The sequence below is a fragment of the Hippocampus comes genome, unplaced genomic scaffold (assembly GCF_001891065.2).
Source record: "Hippocampus comes isolate QL1 unplaced genomic scaffold, H_comes_QL1_v1.1 scaffold51, whole genome shotgun sequence".
In the NCBI taxonomy this organism is placed as follows: Eukaryota; Metazoa; Chordata; class Actinopteri; order Syngnathiformes; family Syngnathidae; genus Hippocampus; species Hippocampus comes.
The window spans coordinates 2,617,793-2,634,262 of record NW_017805497.1 but is presented as its reverse complement, the minus strand read 5'-3'; the positions used below and the strand labels follow the sequence as shown (position 1 = coordinate 2,634,262).

General features: G+C 43.5%; 1 protein-coding gene across 2 annotated transcripts in view; it reads right to left on the bottom strand.

Annotated features, from left to right (window-relative positions):
* LOC109519824 (E3 ubiquitin-protein ligase SMURF2-like) overlaps positions 1-16,470 on the bottom strand; it is a 48,854-nt gene that overhangs the window by 2,999 nt on the left and 29,385 nt on the right. The window contains exons 7-19 of one of the 2 annotated variants that reach the window (XM_019876596.1): positions 16,279-16,362; positions 14,617-14,828; positions 13,284-13,368; positions 11,690-11,848; positions 10,156-10,212; positions 4,171-4,384; positions 2,632-2,735; positions 2,409-2,523; positions 2,130-2,308; positions 1,232-1,369; positions 587-707; positions 301-502; positions 89-164 (exon numbers count right to left, since the gene is read on the bottom strand). In XM_019876596.1, the coding sequence (XP_019732155.1) occupies positions 89-164; positions 301-502; positions 587-707; positions 1,232-1,369; positions 2,130-2,308; positions 2,409-2,523; positions 2,632-2,735; positions 4,171-4,384; positions 10,156-10,212; positions 11,690-11,848; positions 13,284-13,368; positions 14,617-14,828; positions 16,279-16,362 (1,746 nt within the window). The remainder of the gene's footprint in view (positions 1-88; positions 165-300; positions 503-586; positions 708-1,231; positions 1,370-2,129; positions 2,309-2,408; positions 2,524-2,631; positions 2,736-4,170; positions 4,385-10,155; positions 10,213-11,689; positions 11,849-13,283; positions 13,369-14,616; positions 14,829-16,278; positions 16,363-16,470) is intronic. The other variant, XM_019876598.1, reaches the window with a different exon arrangement.

Sequence of the window (16,470 nt, the reverse complement as noted above, 5' to 3'; positions counted from 1 at the left end):
GTGTGTGTGTGTGTGTGTGTGTGTGTGTGTGTGTGTGTGTGTGTGTGCGCGCGCGTGCACGCGCGCGTGTGTGTTGAGTGAAACAAACCAGGTATGGGCTTTGGGCAAATTGTTGGTGTTGGCATCAATCTGATGAATGGTGAAAAGTCGAGGCCCCGCAGCGCCTGCAGGCAAAAAACAGCAAGAAAGCAAACAACCTTCAGCAGATGTTTCAACTTTTCACGTGTTATTTTCAAGTCTCTGAAGCTTGAGCGATGAGGTCACACTTTGTCCACTCTTGGGTGAAAGCAATCTTTGTACCTTGTAGCGCCTTGAAACCCTGCAAGGGCACCCTGGAGGAGCCGGTGACAAACTGAAGCAGGCGTGCCCTCCTCTCCTCATCAAAAGACTCCACCGCCTTCCAGAACCACTTGACAATGTTGCTGTCGGGCGTGCAGTGCTTGAGACGCGTGTTCGACTTCCAGTCAGAGACGTCGATCTTTCCCAGGCCGCACACGATCAGCTGGAAGAGAAGGCGGAAGGCTAACACCGTTAGAGAAATGACGACGACGACGATGGCCACAATCTGATGTCTTTACTCTCATACCTCAAGCTCCTTTTCATCAAAGGATTTGAGTAGATGTTGTGGGATCACTTCATTGAAGCCTTTCTGCAGGGCCAAAAACTGAGCCTCGATACCGTGTAGGAAACGCCAGTTCACATATAACCTTCAAAGTGTGGAAAACACTACTTAGGCAACTGGAAGTTGACAGTACAAACAGAGAGCAAAGTGCTGTAATATGCAAGAAAGGCCAGCAGAGGGCATCCCCTGTAATAGAAACTGCTGGGTCCTCCTGAGCCTCATCTGAAACCCTTGTTTTTTTTTTTTTTGCCCCTTTCCCGCAAAAATAAATAAAGGAAAACAACAACAACAACAACATAAAAATGTGGTTTACAATTTGGCCTATCAAAGTAATGCAACTTTGCTAGATGAAGTAATGACATAAAAGTGCCCTCAACAAACAGCAGCCGCCTTGTGGCTCACCGTTGTTGTTTTGGTTACAACACTTAGTACTCTTCTTAGTTACCCAACCATTAAAAAAAAAAAATCTTCCATTTGGAGACTGAATGGCCTGCACTTTGAAGCTCCAAAACAAATTTGTTTTCTAAACAGACAGCCACATGATCAACGGTGTAGACAACAATTGCTCGACTTCTGAATGACTGTCTGATGGTCCGTCCACCTTCATACCTGACGTACTCCTTTTTGGTATCCTCACTGACAGAGATGCTCTTTCCGTTGGGTTTCAGCTCATGCTGGATGATCTCTCCATAAGCATTGTGTTCAACACAGAAGGTGTGGTCCAGGACTCCAGTGATGTCATTGTCCCTGGGGAGAGAGAGAGAAAAAAAAAAAAACAGTCACGAGCTGGTAAGACTCAGTTCTTCGGGAGATGACTCATTCGAAAATCATGGCAATTAAAAATTAACACAAGTATGGTCGTTACTATGCTGGCTCGCTAGCGCTACAATATTCTAATACCTTATTTGGTATGCTTAGTGAAGTAAACATCCTACTTTTACACAGGCGCGCACGCACGCCTCCATCAATAGCATAAAACTGGAAGGGCTGGCAGTGACCGAGTTTAATGCCACGAGAGCTACCGACATTCCCTTTGTCAGCTATTGGGAGCTCACGATCTACTTTATGGGCAGCCCTGGTCTGCTGTATCCAAGTCAATGTTATGTATGGGCGGTTGTCCTTTTTACTCGTTTACTGCATCATTATACAGTAGGCTGTGCTTATTATTTCGCATATTATGCACAACGTATATGTGATTTAGCATAACTGTACTTTGCGTTGGTAGTTTCATTCTGTGTACTTGTTTCTACTACAGCTATCCTCATTTCTTAGTGCAATAAATGAATATAAAGACAGCGTCTGACAAAAAAAAAAAAAAAAAAGCAACAGAGGGCGCCACAAACATTTCATTCGGTTGAGATTTTGCTTACTTCTCACTGTGTGATTGGCAAATGAAATTACAACAATTTACATCAGGTATGTAAAGCAGCTCGAGTGTTGCTGTCATTGGCAAATGACTCGTATAGTAATAGTACAAAACCCATGTTTGGAGAGAAAGACGTCTTACAGGATCCAAACGAGACTGTTGTGGAGGTCGGGGTCCACAGACTCCATGTCATCCAGTGTGATGGGTTTTCCCAGCAGTTGCTTGTAAAACGGCAGAGTGAAGCCTCCGTCAATGTAGTGGCCGTGAAACACTGCCATGCCCATGATGCGACCCACAAAGTGGAAATAGGACAGGTGCTCCTGCAGATTGAACATGACATGGAAGTGTATGAGTCGTTTTATTAGGGAGGCGATTTGTGGCGGTTGGCCAGGTATGTTTTTCAGATTCCAATGTTCTTACGGGGTTGACGGCCGAGTCGGGGTTAATCTGTAAAGTGTAAATGTCGTCTCTGGAGTACTGGAACAGGCCGTAGTACGGGTTCAGCATCTCATGGGACAACAAGTACAACCAATCCCTAAGAAACACACACACACACACACACACACCCCAACGTGAAAAGCATGACATCTCTAATTACAGTCAGTATGATGTGACAAGAAAATGGTTGAGTAGAACAAAGTACCTTGCAACCCCGCCATAATCGAGTCCTTCCTCTCCTCTAAATTTGATCATCAGTCTTTTCCATAAATCCTTTGGTCGCATCTTCATCACCTGCCGGTACGATTCCTATGGTTTAACGCATACAAGTACAATATTATATAGTGCACAAAACAAAACCAGCACATCGCCAAAATAACAAATGCTCAACTTCTGTGTGATGTACGGGCTTCAGTAGGATTAAAACTGATTGCTTAAATGCTACTATGGTTCTCAAAGCAACCACCCCAGCGTCAAAATCGTTTTATTTTTTTTGTTCAAAATGTGTTTCCTTTTGACGTTACGTAAGAGTGGACCTCTTGGGGGAGCCCAGACTCCGGAGGCTGTCTCAGTAAACATCCCTGCCCACAGCGCAGGGCTCTGCTGCAAAGTCACGACAAGAGCTCCGGTGCTTTGAACAACATTTACATTGAAACACTTCAACGGAGCCGACCACGTTTAGCCAGAGAGATGAAGAGCCAGCACCAGCTGTTCAGGAGAACCAGAAAGTTTGTGAAAACACCGCACCTTCAACCGCATGCATTATTTTGTGATTTTTTTTTTTCTACAAATGTGAAATATGTATGGGTTGTGCAGGACATACCCGTAGGTCAATACAACTCATAGAAGCTGTTCTAAGTATGCGCCCTACACAGCTCGGCCCAGACAGACAGGCCAAAGTGGATCTGCGGTGCGGGTGTTTCACACTTCCACATCTGTCATGTCGAATGGGGATGAAGTCATATTTTTCATTGCTTAAACTTGAACTTGTGAAGTTACGTCTGGCTCAGCATCGTTGCCTTCATTTCCCACCCCGCCCCCCACCCCCCACCCCGAGGCTCCTTAGCTGCTGAAATCATCCAGAAAGAATGCCTCGCCTGCGTCGAATAACTGATTGGGAGACGGAAAAGGAACAGAACAACTGTGAGGTTGTGTGAGGGCCTTTCTGCTCTGCTTTTTCCTGGAAATCATAAAGTGGTTCCAAGTACTGGTACTGGGCTGCCCCGGGGCCCTTTTCTGGGCCACATCGTAAACGCTGTGAAAGTAATTGCTAGTAAAAGATCTTGAGAACATTCTATTGTTTGCATGGATGGTTTGACTTTGTCCTTTGCGAGGCATGTAATCAATGTTCTCTTTTCAGCTGTGCGCGTGCGCATTTGCACATGGACCATGCTCTCCGCCCAAGACGCCCACTAGCTTAATTTGGCCTCATCTCGGGTCCTACATCCATGATATTAATTAATAGTGATATACCTCACTAAATATAGCATTACCTCTGCGGAGTGCTTGGTCTCTGTTAATTACGTGACAACCGTTGTTGAATTGTGGCTTGTTTATTACTATGGTAACATGCGCTATATGTTACGCCCGCTACGTGTAATGCTTAATATTAAAAACAAAATGCAGGTCCCCTTCCCCTCAGATGAACGTGCATTTCGAGCTTTCGATAACGGAGATGGACCTTCACTTGAAGTCTTTCTTGAATGTGAGAGGGACACGTTTTCAGACATTGGTTGGCTCTTACCTCAAAGATCTCCTCACGGCACACCTCAATGCGGCAGTGGCCTGCTTGGGGTTGTTGCTGCGAGAGCTCCTGCCGTAGAATCTTGAGCTTCTGCACCAGATCTCGCTTATACCTGGGCACCGTCAAGCACTCGGCCTCCTCCGGCAACTGGGCTGGGGACAGAGTTTGCTGGAGGCCACTGGAACCTCCCTGGCCCTTCATCTGAGCTGGATGGCTAGAGAGAGTTGAGTTGGGGGGGAACACGGACAGTGGGACAGTTGGAGAGCGTTGGAGCAGTGGGTGTGTGCGTAGTATATGAGGAGGCTCGGCAGCAGAGACAAGACGACCGACTCATGGGTACTCATGGGTAACTCAAGTGGTAGAACTGCACATTTCTTCAGCATCCTGGGCAGTGTTAATAAGTTTACTCCCTTTTTTTAGTCAGAACACACCAAAATACTTAACAATTGGGTACAATGTTGTTTTACAACTACTGTGGTATTATCTGTTTTTTTTTTTTTTTTTTTTAAAACAACTTGTATTATGAGCTTGCATGTTGTTGTGTGTGAAATAACGGTCAGTGGACATCCTCACTGATTCTTAGTTCATTGTAAGAATGTCTTAACTTTTTATTATTGTTCAGCATGTGCACAAATTTGGAATGGCTTTGTAATTTCAGCTCAATTAAGTGTTTTAACGTGACTTTTTACCATCCGTCAAGAGACTACAGATGGAAAACAGCCTTTTGGCTGACTCGAGCTCTGCCGTATTACAGCAATGTTTATTGAGGTAAACGAGAGGGCCATGTTTTGCAGGGAGCTTGTATTGAATCGGTACACTTCTGTTTGGTTTGGAAACGCCGCTGTCGTCCTGTCAAAATATTTGGGAAAATATCAGCAAGTTAGCAAGCCGGGATCCTATCTGTCTTATAAAATACAGGTCTTGAGAAAGGCTGATGCTCGTTTGAAGACCAGTAGTCCTTATCATCCACTCCGTGAGTTTGAGCTTTTGCCTTCCGGCCGTCGGTTTAGGAGGACACAAAAAGGCTCCAGGTGTTGTGTGTGTGCGTGCTTTTTAAACTACTTGACAACTAGCTTTTAGGTTTCTCATGTTTTTAGTTACAATTTTTTTTCTTGCACATCCGCCTGTTGCATTTTTTAACTGATAACTGACTATTGGTGCTTTTAGCTCTGGACTGAACGTGTGTACGCAATCATGTGTACTAGTATAATGTTTGATGTAAATGATGTAAAAAAAAAAAAAAAGAGTCTGGGTTTTAGTTTTTCACATGTTATAAAAAAAAAAATGAGTCTGAGTTTTAGTTTTTCATATGTTACGGATAAGCGGTTCAGAAAATGGATGGATGAATATTTTTGACCTTTTTTAATGGGTACGAGCGACAAGTGAAGAAGAAAGTAGTGATGCGGACAGAAATAGTACTCGGTATGGAACTTATTGAAATGCAGCATATGAATCTTTGCCCTGGCTCACCTGTACCATGTGACTAAAACAAACAGATGTCAACATCATTCATTAAAGAATACCAAAATGTAGAAGAAGTATTTAGTCTTGCCTATGAATCAATATGATCTTCCTCTGCACGTCAAGAAGTACCAATGACTAGTACACAACTGATTTTAAGGCTTTAATATACAGCCGGTTACTTCTGCTTACACTTGCATAAGCGTATTAAAAACCAAAATATTGTGCGATCGACCCGAGAGGACCCCTCATTCTGCACTCACTGCATTATCCAGCACAAATACGGTCAGGCACGCAATCATGTCAATCCAGACTTAAACATTACCCCTTTTCCATCTTCCATCCCTTTTCCTGTCTGTAGCATACAAAAGTGGATGACCGAGGTGTCCCTGCCCACCACCAAACCACAAGTGGAACTTCCATGACCCAACCACAGGAGTGGCCACCCTTCCACATTGAGGTAACGTTGGGGAGGGCAAAACATTTCTTGTTTTTTTTTCTTTGTCACTCCAGACTCTTCTTCCACTGCTACCACTGAGGTTGTGTTAATTTACCACTCTGCCTCGGATTCATCTTTGCATGGTCAGTTCAGCAGCCGAAGCGCCGTCAAGCCATCTCTGCGGTGTTGGTGGTGGGATGCCTGGGTGGCCCTCATAAAAACATAATCCATCTCTCCATTCAACAGGACAACAGCCCACATTCTCCAGTGAGGAGATGTCGAGTCAGCAAAGACCTTCACAAGAAGCTACTGTTGTCTGCTGGGAAATAGGCGTGGGAGTCGGGTCAAACAAAAGGCTTCTCACCACGAGGTCGACATTGACACTTCAAAGAATGGGAAGCCTTCAAAGCACCCACTTATCCCGACACCTCTTGTACACTTGAGCGCGCCGGTTCAGCGGCTTGAGGAAGACGCCGTGGCCGTTCCAAACTAAACGGGTGCAGTGTTTCACGGCTCTATCCCTGTAGAATCAAGTCCACTGTTATTTATTTTTCTGGCAAGCACCGGGGCTTCTTGCATGTCAAAGACAGGATAGGACTGCAGCAGTGCAGTGCTGAAAACCATTTTAAGAAGGGGGGGTGGAAAAAGAGGAAACGAAAAGATGGCCTTTAAACAAAAAGGAATGTGCTGCTTTGACTAGGAGGCTCTAGAAGCATATAATATAGCCCAAATTCAGCACACTTCTTTCTTTGGACGCCACAATGTAATTTAAAATACATTTTGACATAGTTAATGGTCTCTGGTTTACAAATGAGGAAAGCCCTGCATATTTGTTGGTAAATACAGTCAGTCAATGCCAGTGCAGCAAATCTGAAAATTCACCACTGCGACAGCATGGATCAAATATGCTGACTGGAAAACAATCTAAATTCAGCAAACATTCATTTGAGGAGCCAGAGGATATTATTATGAATACTTCTGTGCATGGTCAAGGAAGTCAAGGAATGCAGGAATGAACGTTTACCAGACATGTCACCCGAATTTGCAGTCACCTGATCCTCATTCCTATGATTGACACTGAGCTAGGCCCGGTGAGTGTGGAAGATGCTCCAGCTGGGCAATGTCCTTCTTGGCCTGGAACTATCAGGTGCCTAGGGCATTGTGAGCAGGAGTGTTTTTGTGCCGCAACGCTCGCCTCTTCTCACTCACCGAATGAAGCCAAACACTGCAGGATTTCTTCGTAGACGTGCTGGTTGATTGTCAGGCTCACACTGACGGGGTAAACTTATAGTTTGGGTTTGAAATATATCTTGTGTGACACCAGTCTTGAAGCTCTTCTGACACACCTCGAAACCAGAAACAGCCTTTTCCATGGCATGCGGTTGTGCAGGGCAGTACGAAGTGTTGAGTGGGTGCAGTGGTGTTAAAGCCGCACCCACCACCATCACCACCCCACCCAGCAAACAGAGTCAAAAGGGCCTTTATGAATCAGTCTGCAGAGGGTATCAAGCTGGTGCTACTGCTTTATAAGAGAACCGGTGCAAACAATGTTATGGCTTCTGACTCTACAAAAAGTTGTGCGTGTTCTGCGAAATTATTTAATTTGACTTCACGGCAGCCATTTCCACCATATTGCATTTTGACACCTTCAGATCGAGTGACAAAAAAAAAACATGCTGGCAAAACGATGTTTCCATAGGAGCAAAAGAGGAAACTAAAGGTTATGATGACGAAAATGATATGACCTTTGCAACTGACAGAGGAAACACAAGGCTGATCAGAATTGACCATTTCAAAACATACCACCCAAACTGCCATTGCTGTGCCTGACCTTTTCATATATTTCACAGCTTCAAGATGCCCGGTGGGGGGAAAGAAATGATTGAGAAGAAATGTGCTCTATGTAGAAACGCACTTGAGACTGAGTAGCTTTCAAGGAATTCAGGTAGTTTGGCGCTATACAGTATGTGTATGCATATATGCTTTCTTTTGAACCCAGCCATTTAAATCTACAAGCAGATATGGTCAATTAATGATGGCGTGGGCGATTCAAACTGTGAAGGGTAAGAAACCTCACTACTCAAAACATCAAAGCAAATATTTGAATCATAAAAAATACCTGCTTTCCCTTGGGGAAATACCGGCTTTTGCCCACTAAATCCCGAATCCAACAAAGGCTAAAAATACCTTCGGCAAACAATGACGCAACCTCTCAGATATACACTATGTGCTGGTACATGGCAGGAAGCAAACTGTGTGAGAGACAGCATGGCAGACCACAGTAATGTGGCCTTGTCTGACTGTCTGACAAGTGTCTCACAACGGCAGTCCTCAATGGCCTAAGACAGATGCCAGACCCACTGCCAGAAATATGCTTGAAACAGATCCATGTCATGTTCATGTCCAGGAACACTGAGGTGTCAACAACAGGCACACTTGGTATTAGTTCTGTTCTGTATAGAACTAGCTATGGCATACGGAGGATAGAAAAATTCACAGAGCAGCAACAGTAAAAGTAAATAAAATGCTGATAAAATGGCAAGGAAAAATTGCCCTATATGGAAGGCGTTCCATAAAACATATTGTACTACAGATTTATGCATATTTGTTGCTCGATGAGGTTGATGCACGCAGCATTTTACAACATTTCATTCAAGAGCATTATGTCAGTCAAAAGTGTTCTTATGTACTGTATGGTATAAATCCCCATGCATGCTGCTGTTACTCCCGGAATCTCTTTTCCTGGCAACTTGTGATCAATGAACAAAACAGGAATATTTTGGCCTCCACTACAAGCACAATGCAGCATCCTGGTCCTGACAGACACCCCCATCAAACATATTCAAAAGTAATTGTATCTCAGCGGTGCTACACTTTAGCTGGGTCACGGTGTGCATGTGTGAAAGACGTATACCGGCGTTGGGTGAAATGTACCCAAATCTGCGTGATAAAAGACAGATGTCCTGACAGTGAGCCAGCTGAGAGGCTTATAACTTGAACAGTTTTTGGAACAGCACAGAGGGTGAGGAGCAGTACAGAGATTGAGGACAAGCGCTGATAAGGGGGTTGGGTTGATAATAATAGAGATGAAACGGTAAAAAGAAAAAGGCTCTCAAAGGACTTTGCAGACAGAAAGAGAAGACGAGCATCCATAAAAATTGTCAATGTTCATAAAAAAATGTATGCGGATGAACACATTTTTTTTTTCTCACACTATGCTCATCAGCTTGCTGCTGCTGTTCCACGGCTGTTACACTAACCATTTTGAGAATCTCCAAAAGGTAAATAGACCAGATCTCATTGCCAAAATTTGCAAGAATAAGCTTCGAATTTGGGTTTGGAAAAGGGAAAATAATGTCTGGACATTGAGATGTTTCACAGCGCTACCTGACTTAATGCAATGTACGCTGTGAAAAGCTAGCAAATTCCAAGTCAACACATCATGCATCTTTTGTCACTGGGAACATTCATCGAAATGCGGATGCTGAAGTGCATTTCAGTTAACAGTAACCGGTGAACAACTGACAGCCATTTTGTCTGTTAACATGTCTGTAAAAGGTAGACTTGGATGATGTCATGCAAGCAAGCCCACTCGCACAATGAGTGTGGATAAAGCTGAGATTTATAATGGAGAGCATCTGAATCTTTTTATTTTGACTAATCAGTACAAGCAGAGAGGGGCACCATTAGAAAGTATCTCCAGTTAATTTGGACTTTCTGGACCTAGTCTGGCCTCTGTTAGAGCTCCCCTAATAAAGAGCCAAGACAAGCAGCTAATGACGCAGACTAAAGAACATAGTTGAGCTCTGACTTCCATCCAGAGGCGGTTCACACGGGCGCACGCACACACCCGCGCACACACACACACACGCGCGCGCGCACGCACGCACGCACGCACGCACGCATGCGAGCACACACACACACACACACGCACAAACCATTCGACCAAATGGCCAGATGCTGATTTCCGGACATTCATCGCAATTCTTTTCAGGTATGTCAGCAATGTATATGTGTGTGTGCTCTGTCTGGATGCAATTCCTGAGTTCAGGCTGTGCACAATTCAGTGTGTACGTGTGCATTACCTGTGGTTAGTGTTTTGGCTCTCTGTGACCACACGGGATCCATTTGGACTGGGGCTGCTGGAGGAAAGCAGGAGGGGAGAACGCGGAGAGAAAAAAAGAACGGGAAGTGAGCCATAAAAGAGAAGGTGAATGACGGAACCGAGGGTTGAAGCACAGAAACAAGTGGGGACAAAGTGAAAAGAAGGAAAGGTGAGACAGGACAACATCAAAATAAGACTCAGACCAATATATGAGAGGAGTAAAAAAGGCAAGGAATTAATTACATTACGATGTCTAAAGTGTTTTTTAAGCAATTCTAAAATTACTGCATTACAACACTTTGTCATTGATACTATAGTGCAGCCAAACATAAATAAATGAATGCAGCCGCATGTTAATCAAAAGCATCACCAAAATTTTATGGGGCCATTTTTGTGCAACAACTCTTCAAAGTTATGTAGAAAGTGGTTTGTATTTTTGGCACAATCCTGCTAACTGTATCTGTACTAGTATTTACTGTTTCACTACGTCAAAATGAAAGCTTGTGCCAACCCAAGAAGTTAGCCTCATATTGAAATTACAATAAACTGACCTTATACACAGTGATATTCATGAATATGTCCACTAAAGGCAAAATATACATATTCTGAACAGAGAAGGCAGCTGGTTTGAAAGAGGAGTGACATATAGGCCATCGACTTTAAGGGTGAAAATCCATCTCTCTTTAAAAAAAAAAAAGGGAGGGGGGAGTTGGCTTACAACATCACTGATCTCCCACAACAATGCTGTCCTTTCATTCATTCATTCCAGAGAGACTTGATAATTTAGCCTCTAACAAATAAACAACACAGCCAATTTTGGCTTTCAGGTGCCTCTAGTACCGTTTTTACAACAGAATGGAATATTAATGAGGGTGGTTCCACCCAAATGACTGTGGTTGGCGGGCACAGGTCTCTCTTCAATGCTCTTCAATCTTAAGGATTGTTACATCCCAAAAGAGTAATGCGATTCCTGGTTTAGGGCGGGCCTCCAATTTAGCAGATAAATGTTTGGCTTTCTGCAGCAACACTCAGGTTAGAGCTGACTTATCAAGCCTGTGTGATTAAAGTGATGAAGCCTGCTCGCATTACAGGCAGGGCATCTTCTCAGAACCAGAAGAGTCCACTTGCAATCGATTTTACGCTCTGAGATTGAACCTGGATGAATGGAGGAAAAAAAAAAAAATCACAGGCATATTTTCAGTGTGGATAATTTTGATGAGATTTTGATTGTCAGGCTCGCATCGATGGGATATATCCAATTTTGAAATTATGCACATTTGTTTCTGATCTGAGGATATTTGATTCCATGCCTTTATTTTCCTCTTCATGCTGCCATGACACATATCAGAATTTTGCACCTTGGAAACAAAATATTGCAATTGTGTCACTTGTTACTTCTCACTTTTTTACAGATGGCATTATAAATTCTATTGTTACATTATCATGATGTATAAGCCACGTATACAACACCAGCCTGAAAAGGCTCGAGTTGGGCTGACGGTTGCTTCACTTACTTGAGAACCCGATGCAGGTTGGCAGACAGTCTTGGGTCTGTGAACTGGGTTGTTCGATTGTTGTGGTCCACAAAGTAGACGCGGCCGGTAGCAGTGTTTCTAATCTCCCAGCCTGGCGGCAGAGGACCGAGCTCCTCGCAGTTCACATTACTCAAGTCCCTGGATAACCATTAGAAACCATTAGGAGCAAGCGATACAAATGAAATGTTTATTGGTATTGTGTTTGTTTGAGCTGCTATATGCCGGGTGGTTCAACTAGGTCATGTAAAGAAAAGTGGCTGCATCTGAGTTGCCATTAACATTTACACAGGGCATAACGGTACTTATTATACAGGACCTTTTCAACTGACACTCAATAAGATCATATCACCATGGCTTTTAAGAGACCTGTTATCCCTCTGGCAAACTACTTGCTCCAGTTTCTTGATTCTTCTTCACTCTTGTACATCGACCGTGATGAGGACACCATAGCCCTTATGTGTGTGCATGCATGCTCTGTCCTTTTCCTGCGACAACGCATTAGTCATGGACACAGAGCACATGCCTCGCTGCACGCATCAACATACTTGGTTATTTTCGTAATCTCATCCACAAGGAACAAACGCAAAGGTGCCATCTATGATTTTGGTGTTTTCCACGTGTGCTTTGTCTATGAGCTGCAGCTGCAAAAGCGCAATGCTCATAAATGTAGTCAGCAATCCAAAATAAGTTGGAGAGCTTGTGGGATTGTGAGTACAAATCTTCTTGCAGGTGGTGTGGTCAGCTATTCAACTATATTGTTTCAACTGAAGAAAGGTTATTCCTTTTGCTGACACCGCTTGAATGTATCATATGCTAAAAATTCAACTGGTTAGCACGATCGAGCCTTTTCCGTTGCTGGTCCCTCTCTCTGGAATGACCTCCCACTGAACATTCGGCAAGCACCCTCGCTGCCCATCTTTAAAACCCGCCTAAAAACTCACTTGTATTCTTTGGCATTTGACTCAGCATGATTCACATTTGATCTTAGTTTTACTGTTTGGTGCCTTCTACCATCTTTGTTACTGATTTACAGTATGTTTGATTGTTGTATATATGTTAGTTACTCCTTGTACAGCACTTTGTATGCAGCGATAGCTGTTTGAAAGTGCTCTATAAATACAGTTGAGTTGAGTCCTCCTCACTGTGCAGAGGTTGTGGGTTCCATTCCACGCCCCGGCCTTTCTGTGTGGAGTTAGCATGTTCTCCCCGTACTTGCATTGTTTTTTTCTCCAGGTACTTCGATTTCCTCCCACATTCCGAAAACATGCAAGGATACATAAATCAATGACTCTAAATTGCCCGGAGGTGTTGATGGCTTTTTGTGAAAGTGTGCTCTGCGAATGGCTGGCTACCAGTTCAGGGTGTACCCCGCCTACTGCCCGAAGTCAGCTGGGATAGGATAAAGTGGTTCAGATAATGGATGGATGGATGAAAATAACTAAGGAAAGCCAACCTAGTCCATGTTCATGAATGTGATTTCTGACTGCATTTACCATTTGTGGATGCAATTCTACACAATCAACAGAAAGGAACGTGATAAGGACAAAGAGTAAATATGAAGATGATTGGCTACCTGGGAACGCGAGGGTCATGCCAGGTGCTGACTCCGGTCTGTGTGTGCAGGAAGTACACCTGACCTTGTTGAGTCGTTCTTTGCTCTAAGACAGAAAAACATTAACATTCAAAATGGCATTGAAAGAGGTGAGGGCTCTAAAGCTGCCATCATCTGGACAGGGTTGAAGAAAGTATGACTCATTTAGTGTACTTTGGGGAGGGAGAGGTCTGTTTAGAATTAATGAGACGAGTAATCTGTCAGAATCAAAGTTGACTTTGAAAGTCTTTTTTTAAAAATATGCCAATAATTCATTTTGAGGCCTACCCCAACAGGATGGGGACATTTAACATTTTACTTGGTTGGAGTCAGTTACTTGTGCTTCCTGTTGCCCTATTTGAAACTCAGGTATGGTATTTGTGTTTGGCTCATCATCCGCCGCTATTAATCAACACAACCAGGGGAAATGGAAAATGGAAAATCGTTGAGTGAAATTCATACTGACACGCACGCACGCACGCACGCACGCACGCACGCACGCACGCACGCACACACAAACAAAGGTGAGACCAAAGACACCAAGAAGAATTCTATGGCGGTGGGGGCTGCGGGGGAGGGGTGTGTGTCCATGTGCAATTTTCTAACAGCTTGTACAACCTCTGTTGTATCATTTTTCTGCCTCTGTAGTTCAGAGGGTTCAGTTTAATAAAAGCACGCCGACTTGCTGCTGAGCATCAGTGACTCATTTTGTCCAAGTTAGGCCAGCGTGACACACAAGAGGGAATTTCAAAGGGGGCACACATCCAACAGTGATACCCTAAATCATTTGAATACAGCATTGCATTTTGAGGAATAATTCATTTTGATGACTCTCAGCATTAATAATATTTTATGGTATTTGGCTTTTTAGGATCACTCCCAAACAAACAACTCTCATGCAAAAAGCTGATCAGAAGCATAAAAATAATCAGAACACCAAATGAGCATTCAGATGCCCATATAATCAAACCAGGCTGCCTGCTATACAATTTTCTGCATTTGTCAATAAGATCGAAACTGAAAATAAGGCTGTTGAATGAAAAAACGCCACGCAGAGACCAGCCGCAACTTTGCAGTGGTGTACAACTGCACTGCATTATACTGCAAAGTGTTACTAATATTTCAATGCTGTCGCAAAGCTAAACGAGATAACAATTTAGTGGTCACAATGCTGTGGCTGATTGCTGCTTATTCTTTGAATGGGCCAGACAATTCCAGACTATTTAGTGATCGCTGTAGTGAAACATTCAAGACCAACCATTCTCCTTCAACACCGTGTGCGTGTAAATGAGCACATGTCTCTGCAATCTCTCACCATAACCCTCGGGCAGGTCGGGAGGCGTGTGAAGGTGCGTTCGACTCATGTAGTTGCGGTGCCGTTGTGATCGCACCCGTCTCTCTTGGAGCCGCTGCTCTCCTGGTGGGCCACTGGCCTCTGCCCCATTAATAGGCGTCATCACTGGTGTGTTCTCATCCACCACACAACTCAAAGGACGCCCGGATGGGCTGGAGTACTCTGAAGCTGGCCTGGAAGGAACCAACAAGTTTATTACGCTGTTTTTAATTTCAGTTCTGCTTTAACGCCTACTTTCTACCTCAACTTCTATATGTGCTTCACTTTTAAAAATCAAGCTGCCTAAGCACAAAAACAGCATTCAATGTCACCAAAGAGTTTTCAATTTGTTGTGACATGTTTAATTGGTTGCGTGTGATGTGGATATACTGTACATTATGGTCAAACAAGTTTATGATGGTGCGTGTTTATTTGCACGGATGGTCGAAAGATGTGCAACTGTGTGCTGGGAGTGCAAGCATTATTTCTTGTCCTGGTGTCTAGACCAACAAGTGTGTAATTACGGCTTCATCATCCCTCGAAAAGCGAGATGCACTTTAAAGGTCATAAATATTTAAGCCATTTTAAGTGCTGAGCAGAAGGTTCTCACAAGACCAAGTCTTTAGCGTGTTTGTCAGCTACTTAAGAGCAGGATGTCGACAGCAGATATCTGATAAGCAAACACAAACACAGACTGGCTGGCTTACTGACACTTGTGTGTGTAACAAGTCTGACCACTGTCTGGCTATCCGCAATACGTGACGCCTGGGTTATCAAGAACCTCGGACCCCCTGTCTGCCAACCCACCTCCCTCCTCACTCTTTTCCTCCTTCCATTTCCTCTTCCTCCTCCCTGCTCACTACACACTGCCTCCTTTTCCAGCACAGCTTAGCACGAAGCAGCACAACAAATTTGCTCACTAAAAAGGATAAACAAAAATATGAAAAGAAAAACTATAAATAGATTAACCATCAAATCAAATGAAAATAAGCATAGGAACAAAACTTGATGACATAACAGAAATGTTTTTTAGTACTACCACAACCATTTCACTCACCTCACATTCAAATCAATCGGATTTTTGCAAAAAGATCATCTTCTGCTATGGTCACTATTCACATTTTTCTTTTTCATTTAACTGCTTACCTTGCTTTGTTTTGTGCTGTTCACTAGAACTGCGTAGAAAGTGCAGTTGAGGTCGAGGTACTTTGTTTGCTTACTCCCTGACGGCTCAGCTGATATGGTTCAAGAAGGAAGGCGACAGTCACTCCAGCAGGAAAATGGGCCAAGTAAAACCTTGCTGTTCGACTGGCTGGCTTGCTGGCAAACTTATTTTGGTGTTGGTGTGCATGTGTGAGCCGAAGTAGGGTGGGGTGGAGTCAAAAGAAGTCCACTTATTACCGACACCGTGAGGGGTAATTGTAACCCATTTCCATAAAGAGCCTCCTTATTGCTTTTTTACATTAGCATGACAGACAAAAGGTGTCGGTTGTGATACTATGTATTAATATTTCATTATTTAAAATCATACTGCTTCATGAGGTTAATAATGTTAAGTATATAAACCCAATTAGATCAAAGTACCGTAGTATTTTCATTTCATTCCATGTGGCTCAAAGTACAGTGCAAAAGCAATGTGTGTACCTGGTGGGTCTCTCCCATTGTGTGGTACGTGTAATGTGGTTCAGGTACTGTATTCTTCCAGACGCTGTTCTTCTCTCTTCCCATCTGTTTTACACGCAAATTAAGACAAGAGTCATTTTTTTGCCTTGCAAAGTATTACAAAAATGTAGTGTTGATGCCATACATTGCATTGCCTTCAACGAAGATCTAAGA